The sequence below is a fragment of the Gossypium hirsutum genome, chromosome A03 (genome assembly GCF_007990345.1).
Source record: "Gossypium hirsutum isolate 1008001.06 chromosome A03, Gossypium_hirsutum_v2.1, whole genome shotgun sequence".
Lineage (NCBI taxonomy): Eukaryota > Viridiplantae > Streptophyta > Magnoliopsida > Malvales > Malvaceae > Gossypium > Gossypium hirsutum.
Genome location: NC_053426.1, coordinates 21670447 through 21692378, shown reverse-complemented (window position 1 = coordinate 21692378; position 21932 = coordinate 21670447). Strand labels below are relative to the sequence as shown.

At 33.4% G+C, this 21932-nt stretch overlaps 2 protein-coding genes and 1 long non-coding RNA gene across 3 annotated transcripts; all 3 read left to right on the top strand.

Annotated features, from left to right (window-relative positions):
- The first annotated feature begins 11980 nt into the window (after positions 1 to 11980).
- Positions 11981 to 14877, top strand: LOC107887049 (protein CHAPERONE-LIKE PROTEIN OF POR1, chloroplastic). The gene is made up of 5 exons (XM_016811178.2): positions 11981 to 12232; positions 12328 to 12422; positions 13360 to 13742; positions 14476 to 14552; positions 14630 to 14877. The coding sequence occupies exons 1-5, from the start codon at positions 12174 to 12176 to the stop codon at positions 14778 to 14780; spliced, it is 765 nt and encodes a 254-aa protein (XP_016666667.1). The 5' UTR covers positions 11981 to 12173; the 3' UTR covers positions 14781 to 14877.
- An 812-nt stretch (positions 14878 to 15689) lies between these two features.
- LOC107887050 (enolase 1, chloroplastic) lies at positions 15690 to 19499 on the top strand. Its single transcript, XM_016811179.2, has 7 exons — positions 15690 to 16462; positions 16602 to 16909; positions 17171 to 17325; positions 17404 to 17721; positions 18231 to 18377; positions 18487 to 18537; positions 19123 to 19499. Exons 1-7 carry the CDS (start codon positions 16041 to 16043, stop codon positions 19186 to 19188), a joined length of 1467 nt encoding a protein of 488 aa, XP_016666668.1. The 5' UTR covers positions 15690 to 16040; the 3' UTR covers positions 19189 to 19499.
- Positions 19500 to 20187: 688 nt separating this feature from the next.
- LOC107887051 (uncharacterized) lies at positions 20188 to 21796 on the top strand. The gene is made up of 2 exons (XR_001680979.2): positions 20188 to 20880; positions 20994 to 21796. It is a non-coding gene; the product is annotated as an uncharacterized lncRNA (long non-coding RNA).
- Positions 21797 to 21932: the final 136 nt, after the last annotated feature.

The window sequence follows — 21932 nt, the reverse complement described above, 5'->3', positions numbered from 1 at the left end:
GAGCGGAACGCCGGATTTGAGTACTTCTGATCAAGTGACAAAGTGATAAGTGGTAGCTTTAGCTACACTTATCTGATCAAGTGACAAGTGGAAAGTGATAAGTAATAGCTTCGGCTATACTTATCTGATCAAGTGACAAGTGGAAAGTGATAAGTAATAGCTTCGGCTATACTTATCTGATCAAGTGACAAAGTGATAAGTGGTAGCTTTAGCTACACTTATCTGATCAAGTGACAAGTGGAAAGTGATAAGTAATAGCTTCGGCTATACTTATCTGATCAAGTGACAAAGTGATAAGTGATAGCTTCGGCTACACTTATCTGATCAAGTGACAAGTGAAAAGTGATAAGTGATAGCTTTAGCTACACTTATCTGATCAAGAGACAGAGTGATAAGTGGCTACACTTATCTGATCAAGAAACAAAGTGATAAGTGGCTACACTTATCTGATCAAGAAACAAAGTGATAGGTGGCTACACTTATCTGATCAAGAAACAAAGTGATAAGTGGCTACACTTATCTGATCAAGAAACAAAGTGATAGGTGGCTACACTTATCTGATCAGGGACAAGTGATAAGTGATCATACGTAAGACCATAGTTATACTATGGCAAAGTGAAAGTGAAGTACTCAATTTTCCGTGACCGTTCCCTAATTTGATTAAGGATGGTAAGTGACAAATGGGCCCAAAAGAATTAAAGTAAATGGATAAGTGGTAGTGTATTTATATCAGGACGATGTTGTTATTCAAACTAAAGTGATATTTTCATTGCTAAATTGAGAATTTCATAAATGTGTTATTGAATGGTATAATCAATAAACATTGAGTTAAATGGTAAATACGTATTAGTTTTGAATTTGATGTCATTGAATTGCACGTGAATTAAATGGAAATTGCTAGTGATATGATTTAAATTATGAGCATGAGAAATTGCGAATTGAATGAAATGGAAATGAAGCATTAAATTGCATGAGTATGTATCGGGTCTCGCGGGCCCTAATTATTATGATTATAATATTTTGAGGATATATTGGGAAAAGTTATAGAAACATGTTAATTATTTTGAAAGTTTTAATTTTGATGAAATTTTATAACTCGGTTAAATACGTTTACAAGTGTATGTGTTTTGGTAATGCCTTGTACCCTATTCCGGTGTTGGATACGGGTAAGGGGTGTTACATTTAGTGGTATCAGAGCTACGGTTTAGTCGGTTCTTGGACCAAACATAGCATATGTGAGCCTAGCTATACATGCCACGTTATTACTCTTGATGATGTGATATCTCCGGGCTCTAACGAAATTGCTTTGTTAAGACAGAGATGATTTTCAATCGAGCTATTTTCGATAATGCTAAAAATGATATTGAGATAAATGAAATATGCTCACGTTATGTTGGAATTTGGAAAGGTAAGTATAAAAATTTGTGATATGGATGTGTTCATGTATGAAAAGAGATGACTATAAGTTAAAAAAAAAAGTTTATGTTGTGACAAGCTCATCCAAGTATGTTGGTGATTATATAATGCTATGTGCTCAACATATTTGATTAAGTGAATATGATAAGCAAATTTACTTAAATAGATGGAACGTGTGTATGTACATCTGCTTGAATAAGTGAAATTAGTATGTTCATATGATAGAATCTTATGTTTAATTGTTAAATTAAAGATAATAAGATATTTTGTTTTATGTCTAAACCATGAATATTATAATAGTATGAAAAATTGAATTGGAAGTCAAATTGAGTAGAACGCAGGAATGAGTACTTTCGTTCTGTGATATGTGATGAATTGACGGAAAAGACCATGGTTTGACCATGGCAACATGTGAACATGTGATTATGTGATTCCGTGTAAGACCATAGCTGGGCTATGCCATCGGTAAGTGATATGTGTGATATGTGATTCCGTGTAAGACCATAGCTGGGCTATGGCATCGGTAAGTGATATGTGATTTCGTGTAAGACCATAGTTGGGCTATGGCATCGGTATGTGATTTGTGATTACGTGTAAGACCATAGTTGGACTATGGCATCGAGAAAACGAAGTACTCAATTCCGTAAGACGTTCTCTAATTTGGCAAATGTCGGTAAGTAAAATAGAAGCCAAGTATTGGAATTTAATTAGATATTAACGTTGAGCTTGAGTAAGTAAATTCGTTGTGTGAAATTGTGAGTGACAGAAAACATTTGTAATAAATAGATGTGTTAATTTGCTTGGAATGAATTACGTGGTTATGATGGTATTACATTGATGATGAATACAAAATCATATATATATATGTATCTATGAGAGCAAGTTGAAAGATTTATGACTTCACCATCACCCCCTTATCAGTATTGTTCTATGACGAAAATTATCTTGATGAGACAGATATGTTTTTCAACTGAGTTAATTCTAATAGTATAGAAATAAATACTAAAATGTTTGAGTGAAAATGTATTGATTATGAGTTGAAACTCATAAAGGTATGGATCAAAGAATAAAACATTTTTTTTATTGATGAATGTTATAATTATACAAGCATATGAGTTATGATATTTGGATTATGATGCTATATAGAAATTTTGATTGTGAATTAGTGATTTGAGTTAGAATTTTGTGTTGAGAACAAAAGTGATTAAAAGCAAATGTTTATTAAATGCTTTGAGAATGTGAACTTAGTAATGAATTGGCTATTTGTGATGGTATGTGTTATGCGCATTTATGTGTAAGATAAATTTGAGGCTTTACTACACTCACCCCCATATTAGTAAAATGTTACAATGAAATTTGTGAGATTTTGGTTGAATAAGCTTACGAGTGTAGTGTTACAGAAGTTCGTGTACGGGAGAATAATAATGTGGTCGGAAAAGTGAATGAATTAGAAAATGAGGACAATATAAAAAGAGAGAAATATTTGATAGTTCTGAAAACTACTCAGGTTATCAAAATGGATATCATTCTATATGGATTGTAATTTTTCGATACTTTGTGTAGCTTCAGATGCTGAAATATCGCTATCCTGATTTTCTTATGAATCTATGTGATTATCTGTAAAAGATATGAAAATCCAAAATCATGTGTGAATTTGAAATATACTGTGGAAGTAAATCATTAACCTACCATCTGGTAAGATTTTCGGGGACGAAAATCCCTAAAGGGGGGGAGAGTTGTAATAGCCCGATTTTAGGCTTAGTCGGAACAGTGGTTTCGGGACCACAAATCCGACGAAAAAAAAATGTAATGGCTTGAATTTTCAGAGGTGTCGGAACGGTGATTCGAGATCACTAAATTCGACAAATGGGTAGAAAATATTATTAATTTAGTAAGTATAAGTTAAATATGAAGTTAGGAAAATTTTTGAAATAGTGAATAGTGCACTAGAAATAAATATTAAAATAATTAGAATCGAAATGAGGTATCAAGACCTCGGGGATTTTAAACTGAGCCATAAATATTTTTATAAATATTCATGGAGTGTTAAAAAGTTAGTATTAAAGTTTCGTTAAGAAATTTTAAAGTTCCGATAATTAATTGAACAAAAAGGACTAAATTGTAACAAATGCAAAATTTTGGGAAATGATTAAATAGCTTAAATGATAAAAGGAAGAGGGCTTTAAAGGCAAATAGACCCAAGGTCTATTTGGGCTGGACGGCAGAGGCATGAAATCAGCAAGAAAGTAAGGAGAATTAAGGGCAAAATTGGAAAATTGCAAAATTTGCTTAATAAAGTTAGGACCCAAGTGGAATTATCCAGATTTCTCTTCATTTTTCTGAATTCTCATCAGCTAAAACACCATGGAAGGGCTTCTTCAAGCTGGTTCTTCATATTTTTATTACAAGTAAGTTCAATTCTTGACTATTTCTTGAAATTTTTGTATTTTTATGACTTTTACAACTAGGCCCACTTGTTAAATCCATTAGTTTTTGATTTTATGAAAGAAGTTGAAAGTTGATATGAATATGTGCTGGAAGTATATGATGATTTAGCATGAAATTAGAGCTTTAAATTGTTCATATGCTGATTTTATTGAAAGAATTGAATAGAAAGTGAATGTTTGGGACCTAATAGTAAAAGAGTTTGAAGATAGAGTTATATGTGGAAATTCTGAATTTCAATAGTTGTGTAACAACTTATAATGTCTAGTAAAGTACTAATTGAGAAAATTAGATTAATTGAGGGGTTAATTGAGAAAGGACCGAATTGTATAAACTGTGAAATTTGGGGCAAAATGGAAATCAACATTTTGCACTAAAGCAGTTTTGGACAGCAGCAGTAGTGTAACTTTGAAAAATCACCAAAAATTGTAGAGATTGAATTAGAGGATGAATAAAATATGAAACTAAAGCTTATTGAGTCTAGTTTCTTATAAAAGAAATGATGTGAGCAATGGAATTGTAAATCATGAGATATAATAGATTTTGTGAGACAAGGTCAGAATGAATTCGGGTTCCCCTGTTCTGACTTTGGAAAATCATTAAAAATTGTACAAAAATGATTATGAGTTATAGTTTATATGGTTAGAATCCTTAATGAGTCTATTTTTAGAAGAAACAAGCTAAAACATCATCCGAATTCTGTACAATGAGATAATTAATTTTTAGTGAAGAGTGGTCGGAACTGTCAGACAGCGAAACAGGGGAAACTTTAAAGAATAAACTGTACTATTTGGCTGAACCAAAAATTATGAAAATTTTATGGTATGAAGATATGTGAGTCTAGTTTCAGGGAAAATTAACGGATCTTAATTTGGAGCTCTTTAGCTCCGGATAAAAATAATTTAGTGACTCTGACTCGGATAAACTGCTTTGAATATACATGTTAGTGAATATTGAAATTATGGTTAATGTTGTTTAAGTGTGTTATACACATTAAGGATGTGGAATGGAGAGGAGGAGGAGGAAAATTGGGAAATATATGAATGATTCGTGTATAAATGGTCATATGTTTGATTATAACTCATAAACGATGAAATATGAATGATGCTTATTTTTGTGCATTATTGGTCATGGTTTAAGCTCATGTGTGAAAATAAAGTTTCATAGTATGTGTGTATGGTATATTCAGTATATGATTTGGCATGAAATAATACCATGAATGGTTTATGAATTAACACATGTTGGTAAGCCTGATATATGAATAAATGATCAAATTGAGCGGAACGCCGGATTTGAGTACTTCTGATCAAGTGACAAAGTGATAAGTGGTAGCTTTAGCTACACTTATCTGATCAAGTGACAAGTGGAAAGTGATAAGTAATAGCTTCGGCTATACTTATCTGATCAAGTGACAAGTGGAAAGTGATAAGTAATAGCTTCGGCTATACTTATCTGATCAAGTGACAAAGTGATAAGTGGTAGCTTTAGCTACACTTATCTGATCAAGTGACAAGTGGAAAGTGATAAGTAATAGCTTCGGCTATACTTATCTGATCAAGTGACAAAGTGATAAGTGATAGCTTCGGCTACACTTATCTGATCAAGTGACAAGTGAAAAGTGATAAGTGATAGCTTTAGCTACACTTATCTGATCAAGAGACAGAGTGATAAGTGGCTACACTTATCTGATCAAGAAACAAAGTGATAAGTGGCTACACTTATCTGATCAAGAAACAAAGTGATAGGTGGCTACACTTATCTGATCAAGAAACAAAGTGATAAGTGGCTACACTTATCTGATCAAGAAACAAAGTGATAGGTGGCTACACTTATCTGATCAGGGACAAGTGATAAGTGATCATACGTAAGACCATAGTTATACTATGGCAAAGTGAAAGTGAAGTACTCAATTTTCCGTGACCGTTCCCTAATTTGATTAAGGATGGTAAGTGACAAATGGGCCCAAAAGAATTAAAGTAAATGGATAAGTGGTAGTGTATTTATATCAGGACGATGTTGTTATTCAAACTAAAGTGATATTTTCATTGCTAAATTGAGAATTTCATAAATGTGTTATTGAATGGTATAATCAATAAACATTGAGTTAAATGGTAAATACGTATTAGTTTTGAATTTGATGTCATTGAATTGCACGTGAATTAAATGGAAATTGCTAGTGATATGATTTAAATTATGAGCATGAGAAATTGCGAATTGAATGAAATGGAAATGAAGCATTAAATTGCATGAGTATGTATCGGGTCTCGCGGGCCCTAATTATTATGATTATAATATTTTGAGGATATATTGGGAAAAGTTATAGAAACATGTTAATTATTTTGAAAGTTTTAATTTTGATGAAATTTTATAACTCGGTTAAATACGTTTACAAGTGTATGTGTTTTGGTAATGCCTTGTACCCTATTCCGGTGTTGGATACGGGTAAGGGGTGTTACAATAATTTTACTATAATAGCAAAAGAACAAAGAGTACAAAAAATGAAAATAAAAACTAAACCCCGAAAACCCGAAAATAAAGAACCCTCAAAACGTAAACACAAAATTCTCCAAAAGTGTTATGAGTTCTAATTTTTAATGGGTGTATTTTCTAAGGTTGTAAAAGAGCCTGTTTATAGGCTAAATTCATAGGTCAAGTAATAATAAAATATTCTAGACTAATCAGAATTTGATTGAAACAAATAAAGAGAGTTTAACTGGAAGATTATTTCTCAAATTTGACTAAAATAAGAGTCATACTCAACAAATCTCCACCTTGAATCATATTTCCACAACACCATATTTGTCAAAGCCCACCATAGGCCTATCTTGAACTATGTAGGGAATTAACTGAGTCGAATCTATGTTTAGAAACTGGAAGACTTCTAGCCTTCGACTTGTATACTGCCAAATCAAAACGAACTCAGGTCTGATTTCCACGAGCACAGTGCTCTAACTTTTCAAAACTTGCATCCAAAAGAAAAGCTCTCTTCAACGAAATGGTCATACATTGTCCCCCCTATGACCAAGTTACCTCCGCTCCAAACGAGTTAACTTCGACTCCGTAACAGACGAGGGACGTCCAATTTCATTGGTCACTATAGAACCTTCCAGAATATAAAAACTACCAGTCATCTTACCTTTTAATAAAACAAAAGCCCCACGAAACACCTTAATGCCGCTGGACTCGATGTTGATTCTGCAACCTTTCGAGTCTAAAATACTTAAGGAGATAAGATTATTTCGTAAATCGGGTACATACCTGACATCTGAGAGTGTCCTAATCATCCCATCGTGCATCCTAATTTTAACAGTACTAATACCAATTACCTTACTGGATGAATCGTTTCTCATGTGCACAACTCCACCTTCAACTGAACTATATGTGGAGAATCATTCTCTATTGGGACACATATGGAAAGAACATCCTGAATCTAGGATCCACTCGGATGTAAGCTTGGAGTTATCACTCGTTGACACTAACAAGAAATCATCACCGCTTCATCGGCCAAATGTAACAACCCGGTTTTGACTCTAATCGGACATAGTGGTTTCGGGACCACAAGTCCGAGTCAAAAAAATATTTTAATATTATTTTGTGTGTTTATTATGTGTGAATTTAATTGTGTGAAATTTTCGTGTTTTAATTTTGTCATTTGAGTGTCCGATTAAATAAAAGGATTAAATCGCTTAAAATAAAAATTTAGGGGTTAAATCTAAAAGTACCTAATTGTTGTTGTCTTTTTAAAATGGGGGATTAATGATGCAATTAGATTAAAACATAGATAGTGGGTGGCAAAGGACTAATATGACCTTATTATATATGTTTTGTTTATTAATTATTAAAGGTTAAATAAGTAAATTAATAAATAATGTATAGTATAATAAAACAAAACATAAAACAAGCCATTATCATCTCTTTTGTTGGCCGAATGTTGCAAAGAAAGAAAACATCCATGGCATTTAGGGTTTCGGCACTTTACTAGCTTGATTAAGGTATGAAATTGTTTCGGTTTTTGATGATTTTTACGTTTTTGAGATCGTTGCTTTGAATACTTCAAAACCCATTTCTTAATTTTGTGAATTGATGAATATTTTGAATTATGCCATTGATGAATATTTGTGTTTTGGGATGTTTGATGATGAATAATGGAAGATATGTCTTAGATTAACATGTTTTGTCTTGGGATTTTTGGTGAATTTGAGTATTTAGGGCTAGATTGTGAAAATAAATTTTTGAGGGACTAAAATGTGAAATAAATGAAATGTATGGACTTGTATGAATACAAGGAAGATTCGGCCTAACTATAGTGTTGTGAGATTTTGTGTATTTTGTGTTTTATGCAATAGGGACTAAATTGCAAAAAGTGTATAGATATAGGTATATATATATATATGGATTGAATGATTATATAAGTATGTATATATATATAAAGTCGAATAAGCATGCAAATATACATGTATGTGTTGTGTATTTTGTGTTTTATGCAATAGGGACTAAATTGCAAAAAGTGTAAAATGTCTGGGGCAAAATGGTAATTTGCCCATTTAAGTGTTTTTGGATAAAATTGAATGATTTGATGAATAAAAGGGTTAAATTTGACTATGTTTAGATCAAGGAACGAAGAAAACGAATTTGGATTGGGGGAAATCGAAGGTAATCGAATAGTCGATCGTGTTTGCTGATATCCGAGGTAAGTCTATTAGCAACTAAAAGTTATTAAGTTAATATTTATACATGCATACTAATTTTATCTTATGATTGAGCTATAATTTAAAGTATAATAGTTGAATAAACTTTGGACTATAGATATTGTATATAACATGTTCGAATATACAAGTATGATCTTGTATAAATTATTGGATTAATCAAAGGTATGTATAAGATATAGGTATATATATATATATGGATTGAATGATTATATAAGTATGTATATATATATATATATAAAGTCGAATAAGCATGCAAATATACATGTATGTGTTGTGTATTGAATTTAGTTATGTCATTATATAAGTATGCGAGGATTGATTGTGCATTTATATATGTACAAGTTTTTGTTTTGAAATTGAGTATGAAATTATACATTCATATGGTAGATTCGAATATGTATAAATGCACATGTATAAATTCTTGAATCGAAATTTGGTATGGAATTATATATGTATGTGAAGGTTTCGATTTTGTATGTATATTCACGTAAAAGTTTTTGAATGGTAGTGAAGATATGAAATTGTTAGTTTGAATTATTATAAAGTGATTGAATATAATACAGACGTTACGTCTAGCAGGCTTAATGCCGGTGAAGTAATTCAGACTTTAAGTCTAGCAGGCTAAATGCCGGTGATACATTTCAGACTTTAAGTCTAGCAGGCTTAATGCCGGTGATACATTTCAGACTATATGTCTAGCAGGCTAAGTGCCGGTGTACTGAATCAGGCTTTAAGCCTAGCAGGCAAAATGCCGGTGAATCTGTTTAAATTGTGTTAGAATATGCAATGGATATATCTATGATTTGTGATTATATGAAATCGATGAATACATATGTACATTAGATATATGTGATTGCTGAATTTATAAATGCATATGGTGATATGTGGTAGTTAAACATATATATGTTGAGCCTATGTGTTTGATAATTAATCATGTATGCATTTGAGATATATATATATATATATATGTGTGTATTTCGAATGTATGTGTTACCTAGGTATTCAGGTATAAATTCATAATGAGTATATTTATATACAAACAAATATAAGATGTGATTGATGTATATATATTTGTGTTAGATTTGAATTGATTTAGAACATACCATGAGTGTACATATACAATCGGTTTGATATGTATATAATATGTATATATATGCTCGATGGTATACATTCAATTGTAATGTTGTTTTGTATAATATATATATTAAACTGAATTCATCCGACAGGTATACATATCTGACTATAAATGAAATGGTCTGAGTAGAATAATGTATGAATGTTAGTTGGTTGTGTTAGTTGAAATTTCAGTAGAATAGATTAAAAAGGTTATAATAATTATGTGTTTATAATTATACATTTAGTTATGCTGGAGACTTACTAAGCTATAAAAGCTTACTTCGTTTGCTTTCGTTCATTCGTTTTTATAGATTTGGAGACGCGTTACGAGCTCGGGGATCATCAGCACAGTCCATCACACTATCGACTTCTTTTGGTATTTTGTTAAATATTTGAACTCGATCTTATGGCATGTATAGGCTTGATAATGTTTTGGTTAGTTTTGAATCCTATTGTGTAAATAGCATGGGAAAAGAGTTTAGTTTCCATGCTTGAATTTGATTATATATGTTCATGAATTGGACTTGCATTTGGAATTAGATATTAAAGTTATGTTTATGTGAGCTTGGTTTCGTAATGCCTCGTAACCCTGATTCGGCGACGGAGTCGGGTTAGGGGTGTTACACCAAATTAACATCAGCTACATCTTCCTCATCACTCTCAATAGCTCTTTTATTTCACAGTTTATAGCAATCTGCTTTGACATGACTTAACTTTTTACAATAGCGACACCTTTTGTCTCGCTTCTTTGATACTACATAAAAGGAAGCTTGGTATATGCCTTGCTATTTGAACCAAACTCACTGTCGAGTTTGTCTTTACTCAACAAATGATCCTTCACATTCTCGAACGAGAGTTTGTCTCTGCCATAAATCAGGATCTCCTTGAAAGATTTGTATGAAGGGGGTAAAGAACACAATAATAGCATAGTTTGATCTTCATTGTCAACCTAAACCTCAACGTTCTTTAAATCATTTAAAAGAGTAATGAATTGACTAATGTGATCTCTAAGAAACTCTCCTTCGTTCATACGAAACGTAAATAGACGTTGTTTCAACACTGAACGGTTAGCTAGAAACTTAGTCCCATAAAGAGTTTTTAACCTTTTCCACAAGGCAAATGAGGTCTTCTCCATCAATACCTCTTGCAATATTCTATTCGTGAAGCACAAATGGATTGCAGACAAGGCCTTTTCATCAAGCTCTTCCCATTCTAACTAATTTAGATTCTCGGGCTTTTTCCCAGTAATGACTTTTTTCAGGCCAGCCTAAACTAAAATTGTCATTATCCGAACTTGCCATAGATTGAAATTTGTGATACCATCAAACTTCTAAACGGTCTGATCGACGAAAATTGAATTAGCTTTGATACAACCTGTTGGGGATCGACCCGATTTTGCAACGAACAAGTAAAAAAAATATAGCAGAAGAAATTGAGAAATTGAACACATAAATTTAATGTGAAAAAACCCTCCAAAGAGGATAAAAAAACCACGGGCAAAGATAATTTTGTTATAATGGCAAAAGAACGAAGAGAACAAAAGATGGAGATAAAAACTAAACCCTGAGAACCTGAAAATAAAGAACCTTCAAAACGTAAACACAAAATTCTCTAAAAGTGTTATGAGTTCTAATCTCTCATGGGTGTATTTTATAAGGTTGTAAAAGAACCTATTTATAGGCTAAATCCATAGGTCAAATAATAATAAAATAATCTAGACTAATAAGAATTTGACTGAAATAAGAGTCATACTGAACACATATTCATATTGTTTTTCCAAATAAAAACATTTTGGAAAGGAGACATTACTTCCCCAATTATTGGCTTTAGTCTATGCACTAAAGTTTTTGCAATAATCTCATAAACCAAATTACACAAATTGATAGGCATGAAGTCAGTTTCAGGGTAGTTACATTCTATTTCTGACACTAGATGATGTAAGTTTTTATTTTTATTTATTTCAAAATACCCTTCTACATAAAAGTTTAAGGCCAAGTTTGCTTAAAAAATAAAGTAGATTTTCTATCCGAGTGATCAAAGGGCCCTCGTAGCAATTGTTTCACCACCAAAAAGTTTTAGTTAATGTATTTTCAATTAGGCGGGTGGTCGAATTAATTAAACCATCGGTTTATCGATTCAACTAAATGGGTAGTTCAATTGATTCGTATCGATTCTTAAATTAACTAATTTAAAATTTTTTCCCGCTTTGATATCCCGGCTGATCCGGTTTGGTACAGTTTGATTTAGACAATATTGGTTTTTGTTAAGACTGGACCAAAACCTAAACCGAACAAACAATACGGTTCGGTTTTATTTGTTGGGTCGAGTTTTTTTTTTTTTCATCCGTGCCCTTGCGCCTTGTCCCCTAATAAAACACAAAGTCCAGCAAGAAATGTATTTCCTCTCGAGAGGGCTCCAGCAGCTATCCATTTCCTTTGCTGGAGAGCTTCCCAGTCCTTTAAAGTTTCATTAAATAAACCAATTTTAATGTCGTCGTCCTCGCTCTCTAATCCCGCTCTCTCCACTCCTTTCATCTGCCACAACCTGTAAGCCTTTATTTCGTTTTTTTCGAAGCTAAGGATTTTTATTTATAATTAGGTTTTCAATTTCTTTTAATTTTTTGCGAAATTTTTGTTTACAGTCGTCTAAATCAGAATACGAAGGATGGGATAAATTGTTTTCCCTCTCTTAGAAGGCATAGAGTCCCAAGATGTGCAGTGGATATGCCTTACGGAGGTAGTTTTTCTTTTTCTGCTTAATTAATGCTTTATATGTCCTAATTATTACTCTTTTGTTTTTCTTGGTTGGTGTTGCTTTGTAATTTTTATTTCTTAGTACTTATTTTCTGCCAATATTTTTTGGTGTAACTTTAGCTCAAAAATTTGTATTTTTTTTAAATGATAACAATTTACTGTGAATATATCTAAGCTTTGAATACCCTTTTGCAATTAAACGGTCTAGTAGCAAGATTGTTTAATATTATATTGAAACTGGTATAAATGGACGGTACTGGATATCTAATTGTTCTTATAAATGTTTTAGAGCTTTGTTGCTTTTGACTCTTCATTTTTCTTGAAGTACTTGGTGTTTGAAACCCGTACAAATTTTCGGATAAGTATGAGGATAAGATCCTCTGAAGCCTTCGAAATACATGGAAAATCTAAAAAAATAACATATTTGTGTCGGGCATATATCCGTGTGGGAGTAACGTAGTCTGAGTCCTGAGATTATCTTTTTATCTGTAGACCTAGGCTGGCTAGTTCATCAGCTATTACCGGTTCAAATTGGCTACAGATAACCAAAAACAAGGAAGAACAACTGCTTGGAATGAAATAAGTTATATCTTGTCAAAGCATGGGTTGATGACTTTTGTTGTGTGGCCATTCAGAATTTCTTTTGCTTATGATGGGAAAAACCCTTTAACCAAATTATGGAGCTGCAGATTGATTCCTTACCTTTGCTAACTTTGTGCCACAAGCATTGCATAGCCATTTGCTTTGCTACTGTGGTCATTACTTATCTCATTTTTATTCCAGCTGCCTCTTCGAGGCTTTATTATGGATGTCGTAAATGTTTCCGGATGTGACCCACCATTAATTATGACACGAAAAGGGACATGATGTGGTGACATTGTATCATTTCTGACTGCATTTTGATGTGTTTTTTCCTTTAGGTAATGCTCCAACTTTTCCTCAAATAAGAGTCTGGGATCCGTATAAGCGGCTCGGCATTAGTCCTTACGCTTCAGAGGAAGAAATTTGGTCCGCGCGCAATTTTCTCTTAGAACAATATGCTGGACATGAGAGAAGTGAAGAATCAATTGAAGCAGCATTCGAGAAACTACTTATGGCCAGCTTCCAGCATAGAAAGAAAACAAAGATTAACTTGAAAAGTAGGCTAAAGAAGAAAGTAGAGGAGTCTCCACCTTGGATAAAAAACTTGCTCAATTTTGTCGAACTTCCTCCCATGGAAGTTATCTTCCGAAGATTGTTCCTATTTGCCTTCATGGGTGGCTGGAGTATAATGAATTCTTCCGAGGGTGGACCTGCCTTTCAGGTTCGTTCATTTTTTTTTTTCATTACCTTCAACTTAATGATTACCAAATCGAAACCTCGCAAAAAATCAATTATTATCGTGATAAAAGGATAATTTTATTCTTCTTAATGTTGTGAAGGGAAAGTGTAAGTTGTAGCTCCCATATTGAGATATGGCAGGATAAGCTGCTTTACCGTGATGATGGTGTTATATACTTGTTGTTTTAAAGGCTTTAAATCTGTCTAAAGGAATGCTGAAAAATTCTTTGTTTTCCTTGAAGTCTTGTCCAATACCCTTGTATCCATGACTTATTAAGACATGAATGTGGGGGTATGATTCTCTAAATATATGGGAAAACCGAGAAAAAATGAGCATACTTGTGTTGGACGCATATTCATATCAGACACTTACTCTTGAGATTGAGTAACATTGGTTTCAAGTTAACCCCGGATACTTACCTTGACGGAAACTAGTTAAAGCTTCTATATGAATCCATTCTCTCTGTTTCCTTGGAAGCTTGAATAATCCTCTCTATCATGGCTTTGTTGACTAGTTGAAGGTGGCTACCAAAAAGGAAAAATGAAAGATTGTAGTAATGGTGGTAAATAAAAGAAATAAAATGGATTAAATAGGTTAAGTTCCAAATTCTGTAAATTTGCATATTTCCATGTAGTTGAAACTTTTTTTCTTTCGCTCATTATACTGAAAAAATGTTGTTTTCTTAATGTTATTGTTTGATTACTGTCATACGCAGGTAGCTGTATCTTTAGCGGCCTGCATATATTTCCTTAATGAAAAAACAAAGAGCTTGGGTCGGGCTTTCGTTATCGGGTAAGCAATGGATTTCATGAATTTCTTTTTATCATGTGTTAAATCCGATCTGATTTCACCTGATCATTGCGTCACAGACTCGGTGCTCTTGCGACTGGGTGGATATGTGATTCAATCTTCGTTCCAATGATTCCGACAGTTCTAATTCACCCAACATGGACACTGGAATTGTTGACTTCACTGGTGGCGTATGCTTTCCTGTTTCTTGCATGTACTTTTCTGAAATGAAAATAAAAAAGCTGTTATGTTAGGAAAGTTTTGAAACTAAGATTGAACTCCATTTTTACATGAACCTTTAATTTGCAAACAATTCTTCCTTATTTCACTTAAATTATGTACTTCCGATTTACGTCAACCGTACAACGTGGATGTTTACAAACTTTCATCCATCATTACTTATTTTACTACTTCGGTTATTCCGTATTGAAAGTAATATGTACACCACGACTTGAATTCATGGTGGCGTGGATGGGAAGACCAATAGGTTAAACATTGAGATTTTTATTTTTATTAAATTTAATGATGAAAATATATAAAAGTTTAACTGCCTTTTGAAGAAAAAAACTTGTAAAACTTTGTGGTGATATGTATATTTTGTATTTATTTAATTAGTCACCTCAGTTAGTAGAATGTTTTTTTTATCATCCAAATGAATTTTTTAATTATTAGTAAAAAAAATTATCATCCACCTATAAAAAAATTATTTAATTATTAATAAATTTTTTCATTAATAATTTTTATCGGTTATTTAATTATTTAATTGTTTTTTAGTCATCATTGACTTACGATGATAGATTTTAAGATTCATATAGTAATAATTTTAATACTTAATATTTATAAATTATGTCAATTTAATTTTTATTTTAAAAAGTTTAACTCTCAATATGTATAAGTTATGCAATTTGATTTTTTTAAGTTATGCAATTTGATTTTTTTATATAATTCTTTTTATGATGTTAAAGATTAATTTTAAAAGAAACGAAGTAGGAGGTGAAGTATTACTTTTAAATTTTGAAAATTTTTAATTTTTTTGGTAAAATTTTCAAATTTATTTAGATAATTTTTAACTAAAAAAAGTAAAATTTCGTGTTACCATGCCACATGAACCTTACCATGCCACATGAACCTAAGCGTTGAATACTTTGAACCTGCATCTTGCAGTGCACACATGTCTGACAGACACCTAACCTAAGTACCTAACTAGTTTCCCTCTTCCATGGCTGCCTGCCTCCACCAAACCCCATGTACCAAAATCTAATACCCAAACCAAAACACATTTTTCTTTAATTTAATGTCAATAAATTAATAATCAAATTAAAATAACAATGCTTTTCTCACAACGCTCCAACCCACCTCCTCTACAGCTTCATTCCTCTTTCCTTGTTTTTCATCGCCGCTTGGCGGACTTCTCCACGTTCTTTCTTTCCCTATTTATACTGTTTCCCTCACTTTCTTTCCTTCCAAACACTCTTCTTTCCTTAATCTAACATGGCCTTAACTACCCAAACTTGTTTCCTTCAAAATCCATTCCTTCCTTCGCCTTCTCTTTCCCAGCCTTCTGCATTTCCTGCTCCGGCGGCTCTTCCTTCTCGAAAACTCCGCCCCATTTCTGTCCAGTGCTCCCTGGCTTCCGCCCCCTCTGTGGCGGTGACGGCGTCCAAGGAGTGCAAGGTGAAATCGGTCAAGGCTAGGCAGATCATTGACAGCAGGGGTAATCCCACGGTCGAGGTTGATTTGATCACCGACGGTCTTTATCGATCAGCCGTTCCTAGTGGCGCATCTACCGGGATCTATGAGGCCCTTGAGCTCAGAGATGGTGACAAGAGTGTCTATGGCGGCAAAGGTGTGCTCTTTGCCGTCCAAAACATCAATGAAATTTTGGGTCCTAAGCTTATTGGCATTGATGTCAGGTAAAGCTTAAAGCACCTTTTCCTTAGAAACAAAATATGCCAACAGCTGAAGTACTTAAACCCAAAGTATTTTCGTTTAACTGGTTTTTTTAGGTATTGAAGTTAACTAAATACTTTGTTTGACCTTTTATTTTTCAAGAAATCAAGCGGATGTAGATGCTGTAATGCTGGAAATCGATGGTACTCCAAACAAGTCAAAGCTTGGAGCTAATGCAATATTGGGAGTGTCATTGAGTGTATGCAGAGCCGGCGCAGGGGCGAAAGGGATGCCATTGTATAAGCATATCCAGGAGTTGTCAAGAACAAAGGAACTCGTTATGCCAGTTCCAGCTTTTAATGTCATCAATGGAGGAAGTCATGCAGGAAATAATTTGGCTATGCAAGAATTCATGATACTACCTGTCGGTGCAGCCTCGTTTGCTGAGGCACTTCGAATGGGGAGTGAAGGTTAGCTAAGTAAATCCGTTGTCTATGTTAATTGATGTAGTTGTATTTCATTGGAACAATCTTTTATCATTTGACATGAAATTTGGTTTTACGTGTATAGGTTTATGATTTAGCTCTAGGAATCCATGTTCTTGTAATTAGTTTGAAATTCTGATTAGTGGCTATTATTTGTAACTTAGAATGTTCTTTGGTTTGTTGTTTAAACCTATCTGTGCATATGTCAAATTAGTTGATGAAGCTTTCTTCTTTTTTGGGGTATAGTTTATCACACACTTAAGGGTATTATCAAAGCAAAATACGGACAGGATGCTTGCAATGTTGGAGATGAAGGTGGATTTGCTCCCAACGTTCAGGACAATAGAGAGGGATTGGTTTTGCTAATGGATGCTATTGAGAAGGCCGGTTACACTGGAAAGGTAAGAGACATACCCTTTTTTTCTGTTTTTATTGTTTTCCCATATGCTAAACATGACCCGAAAATATAAAAATTGCAGATCAAAATAGGAATGGATGTTGCAGCTTCGGAATTCTACACAAAAGATGGGAAATATGACCTAAACTTTAAGAAACAACCAAATGATGGAGCACATGTGCGTTCACCTCAGAGCTTGGGTGAACTCTACCAAGAGTTCGTCAAAGATTTCCCTATTGTGTCAATTGAAGATCCATTCGACCAAGATGGCTGGAGCTCATGGGCTTTGCTTCAGTCTTCCGTCGATATCCAACTCGTTGGAGATGATTTGTTAGTCACAAATCCAAAGAGGATATCGGAAGCTATTCAAAAGAAGGCTTGCAATGCCTTGCTTCTTAAGGTAAACATCTAAGCTGGTATGAAACCACTCTTTGCTTGGGTTTTCTTTTACCTAGTTTTTACAGTACTTGTCTTCTTTGTCTGATTCTACCATTCTCACCTACTGAATGAATACTTTGATCTTCATTTAGAATAGAACCCAATAACGAGCATCAATGTGGCATACTTTTTAATTGTTATTTGCATTGATAGAATCTATAAATTATGCTATTGAAAGCAAGATTCAACACTTATAAAATCCAATGTACAATGGAACAAATAATCTTATAGAATCTAACTGTCCATTGTGAGAAAATTGGCTGCTCTATTTATTTCATAGCTGCCAAGCTTTTTATGTAATCACCATTGTGACTATGCTATGTATTGGGTTCATTTGATGGATCAGTGGGTTCAAATGAGCATGCATGGTACAAGGTAACATGGTTGATTACTGAGATTGCCATTCAAATGTGCAAAATGCCTTTTTTTTTTTTCTATTTCTAATACATCATTTTTTTGTTACTATGACAGGTTAACCAGATTGGAACAGTGACCGAATCTATTCAAGCAGCACTTGACTCAAAAGCTGCAGGATGGGGAGTGATGGTCAGCCACCGAAGTGGTGAAACAGAGGATAACTTCATCGCTGACCTTTCTGTTGGTTTAGCTAGTGGCCAGGTACATCATTCGAAATCATTAACCCGTAATAGCAATTTATCAGCAATGCGTGTTTTTTTTTCAAATTTTTCCAGTGCTAGATGGTGAGGGTGGTTGTTCTGTTGTATAGATCAAGACTGGAGCTCCTTGTAGAAGTGAGAGGTTGGCCAAGTACAACCAGGTAATTTGGGCTTTTCTTCTCCTGTGTTCCTATTTTTTGTACTCTTTCATTTTTCTTTAAGTACCCGTGCCAGATGCCCTCTGTCTGACACATATTTTAGTATGTCCTTCCAATGATCCCTAAGTACATGAAAAAACTTGGAAAAATTAATCATATCCGTGTCGGGCATATGCCCCATATTCAACACAACCAACTCCATGGAAACCAAATGATTTCTAGGGTTAATGTAGATTTCTTTTCTATTTGGTATAATTGAACATGACCATGGAAAAAAGGGGTTTCAGACCCTGAACTTTGGCCATGCTTTAGATGCTAAACAACTACCGCAGTTAATTTAAAAACACTTCTAGTTTATCGAATTGATGATAGTTGAAAAATCATCACACTGGTAAACAAAATACCTTGGTCCAACATGGAGATGAGAATATTACCTTCCAATGATCTTCGAAATACATGAGAAAAAAAAGTGGAACATACTTATGTCGGATTCATACCCATATCTGATGCTCAATCCTGAATACGAGTAACATATTTCTGTAATTAGTTATGAAGGAATCATCTCACATTCTCCCACTCTGATTGCAGCTTCTTCGCATTGAAGAGGAACTTGGAAATGTCCGCTATGCTGGTGAAGCTTTCAGATCTCCTTAGAGGAGTTAACTTACAGGAACAAGTTTGTGCACCAAATTAGTATGGAGAAACGTTTTAACGAGCTCTAGTAAAGTGAGGCCGACCTTTAGAAATTTTCAGGAACCCTAAGAGCTTCTCAAGGGAAAAAAACATAATTTGATCATCTAGGATAGATTTTAGTTTGTGGGATCTGAATAATCAAGTTTTGGTATAAGTTGTATTTGCAGTGTTGAATGAAGACTTTGATTAGATGTGATTCTCTGTAATTCTGCTGAACCTTGTAAAGAGGTATTCAAAAATAAATATATGTTTGGATGTTGGTGTTTTTCAAATCTGCAGCCGCATGAGTCAATCGGGTTAAATCTTGAGTTTTAACTAGACCGCTCTATGGGTAGATTCTTTCTTAGAAGATTCAGATGGGTTAATATGGAGTTTACTTAAACATGTTTGTCTAAAAAATTATATATTTTTTAAAGTTAGTTTATATCAGGATTCATTTATTGTGTCATATTAAAAACTTGTAACGTGTCATATTAATTAAATATTTTTAGATAAATTCAGCAACATATCACAAGTTTTTATTGTTTTAAATTTTCACTTCCAATTATTTAAAAATACTCATTTACTAACTTTTATATTTTAGTTATGTTTTTCTAATTTTAAAAATTTTATCACAAATAATTGATTTTTTTACCAGCATTATTTCATTTATTTGCAAATCATTACCAGTATTTAATATTATTGTTAAAAAGTGATTTTAAATATTTTGATATATGAATAATTTGAATATATAATTTACATTTTAAATATTATTAAAATATAACTATTTCAAATTTAAATATAGAATGTTATATATTTGAAATAAATTTCAATAAAAATAATTGTATACCCAATATAAGTATTACATAAAATACATTTAATTGTAAATAAAGATTAAAAATGTTCTTTGGCTCTAAAAGTGCTTTTCTTAAAAACAAAAGTTAAAATAAATATTTTTGCTTTTGAGTTCAAAAGCTTTTTGATTTTAAAATTGTTTATTTAGTATTATGTATAAGTCTAAAAATATTTTTAAAAAGTAACGAAAAATAAAACTTTACTCATTGGTACTGTTGCTATTGTAATAAAAGGGGAAGGTTGGTTCGATCGCATTTGCATATACTTTTCTTCAACTTTAAGGGTTTGAAAATTATAAGTAAGTAAACATTGCATAACAAAAACTAATTTAAAATAAGATGTGAAGTGGCGTCTTACGAGTTTTTACAGTTTCCCGGAGTCAACCAGAAAACCAACTAATTGGGCTATTTTACGATCTCTGTTGTAGCTCTGACTTACATCGGGCATATATTGGGGATTTCAATTATCTTTTTTTCTTTGGATGATAAGAGTGGGGGTGCGGCATATCCGTCAACTTAGTTGGAAGGGTTTCGGGATTGCATCTCAGATTGTCTGTTGTTTGAGGTCCCGTTGACTGGGTTTTGTTTACTTGCGAAAGGGGTAGAGGCACTACTGCTTGTGTTTTGGAACGGTTAGATCGAACGCTTGTTAATGATGCATGGGCATATCATAAGCTCTTTAATTTGGTAAGTGCTTCGTCAGACAATTTCCTTATTAAGCTTATGTTGTCTATTTTTCGAGTCGGTCCTCGGGTTAGGTGGTTGAAGATTGAAAATCGGTGGCTGTTGGAGGACGACTTCTTGAGTGTGGTACAATAAGGTTGGACCAAGTGCTCTTCCTTTGCTTTAGTCTATCTGTTGGCTTGTTGTAGCTCACGATTGGGCGAGTGGTATTAAACGCTTGAGTGTAATTTTACTTCTTGTATTAAACAGGTTAAACGGCGGTTAAGCTTGGCGAGGGTGCATAGGATTGATGCACATGTGGTTGAGTTACGACGGGATGTGAATACTTTGCTTGCTTAGGAGTCAGTTTATTGGAGACATCGTTCTAAGATCTTCTGGATGCATTATGGGGAGTCTATTTTGAAGTTCTTCCATGCTCAAGCTTTGAAGCGTCGTGCTGTTAATCATATCTTGGTGTTGGTCGACGATATAGGTTAGTCTCACGCAGATGCAATACGGATGGGTAATGTTGTTTCGCATTTCTTAAATCTATTTGTTGGTTTTGATAATATGGCTTTTGCAGATTTTGATGACTTACCCTCTATGGTAAGTGGGTTTGATAACGATTCTCTTTTAGCTATTTTTAGGCAGGAAAAATTCTGGCAAGCGGTATTTGAAATGCTCCCGGATTAGGCGTTGGGCCCGGATGGATTGAATTCGGCTTTTTCCCAGAAGTGTTGGTCTGTAGTCGGTTTTCAGGTGTTTGCGCAATGCACGGCTTGGCTAGAGAGTGGAATGTTTTTGCCATCTTTAAATATTGGCCCATTTCCATGAAGGATCTCCAACCTATAACTCTTTGTAATCTCGACCAGGTAAGGAGGTGGTCTTGAAATCTGTGGCTCAGGTTATTCCTACTTTTTGTACGAGTGTTTTCTTTTTCTCGTTGGGTACTTGTGAGGTGTTTCAGCGGAAGATATATTAGATTTAGTGTGGTAAGTGTAATATTTTTGTTTAAATATACTTGTATTTTTCGAACAAATTAGTTTAATAAAATTACATTAATATCTTTTAAATATTGTCCTTAAACGATTTTTGCACGCAAAGTAAAATAGAAGCAAATATTGACCCATTGATTATTTAATGTTTAATTAATATTAAGTAGTATTATATGGTCAGATCGTACTACGGAAAGGCAACTTATAATAATGG

Coding starts and splice junctions, on each gene's coding strand:
- LOC107887050 (XM_016811179.2), top strand. CDS start 16,041: ATGGCCTTAACTACCCAAACTTGTTTCCTTCAAAATCCATTCCTTCCT. Junction 17,722..18,230: donor GCAATGCCTTGCTTCTTAAG/GTAAACATCTAA, acceptor TTACTATGACAG/GTTAACCAGATTGGAACAGT. Junction 18,538..19,122: donor GGTTGGCCAAGTACAACCAG/GTAATTTGGGCT, acceptor CTCTGATTGCAG/CTTCTTCGCATTGAAGAGGA.
- LOC107887049 (XM_016811178.2), top strand. CDS start 12,174: ATGTCGTCGTCCTCGCTCTCTAATCCCGCTCTCTCCACTCCTTTCATC. Junction 12,233..12,327: donor CCTTTCATCTGCCACAACCT/GTAAGCCTTTAT, acceptor TTTTGTTTACAG/TCGTCTAAATCAGAATACGA. Junction 12,423..13,359: donor AGTGGATATGCCTTACGGAG/GTAGTTTTTCTT, acceptor TTTTTCCTTTAG/GTAATGCTCCAACTTTTCCT.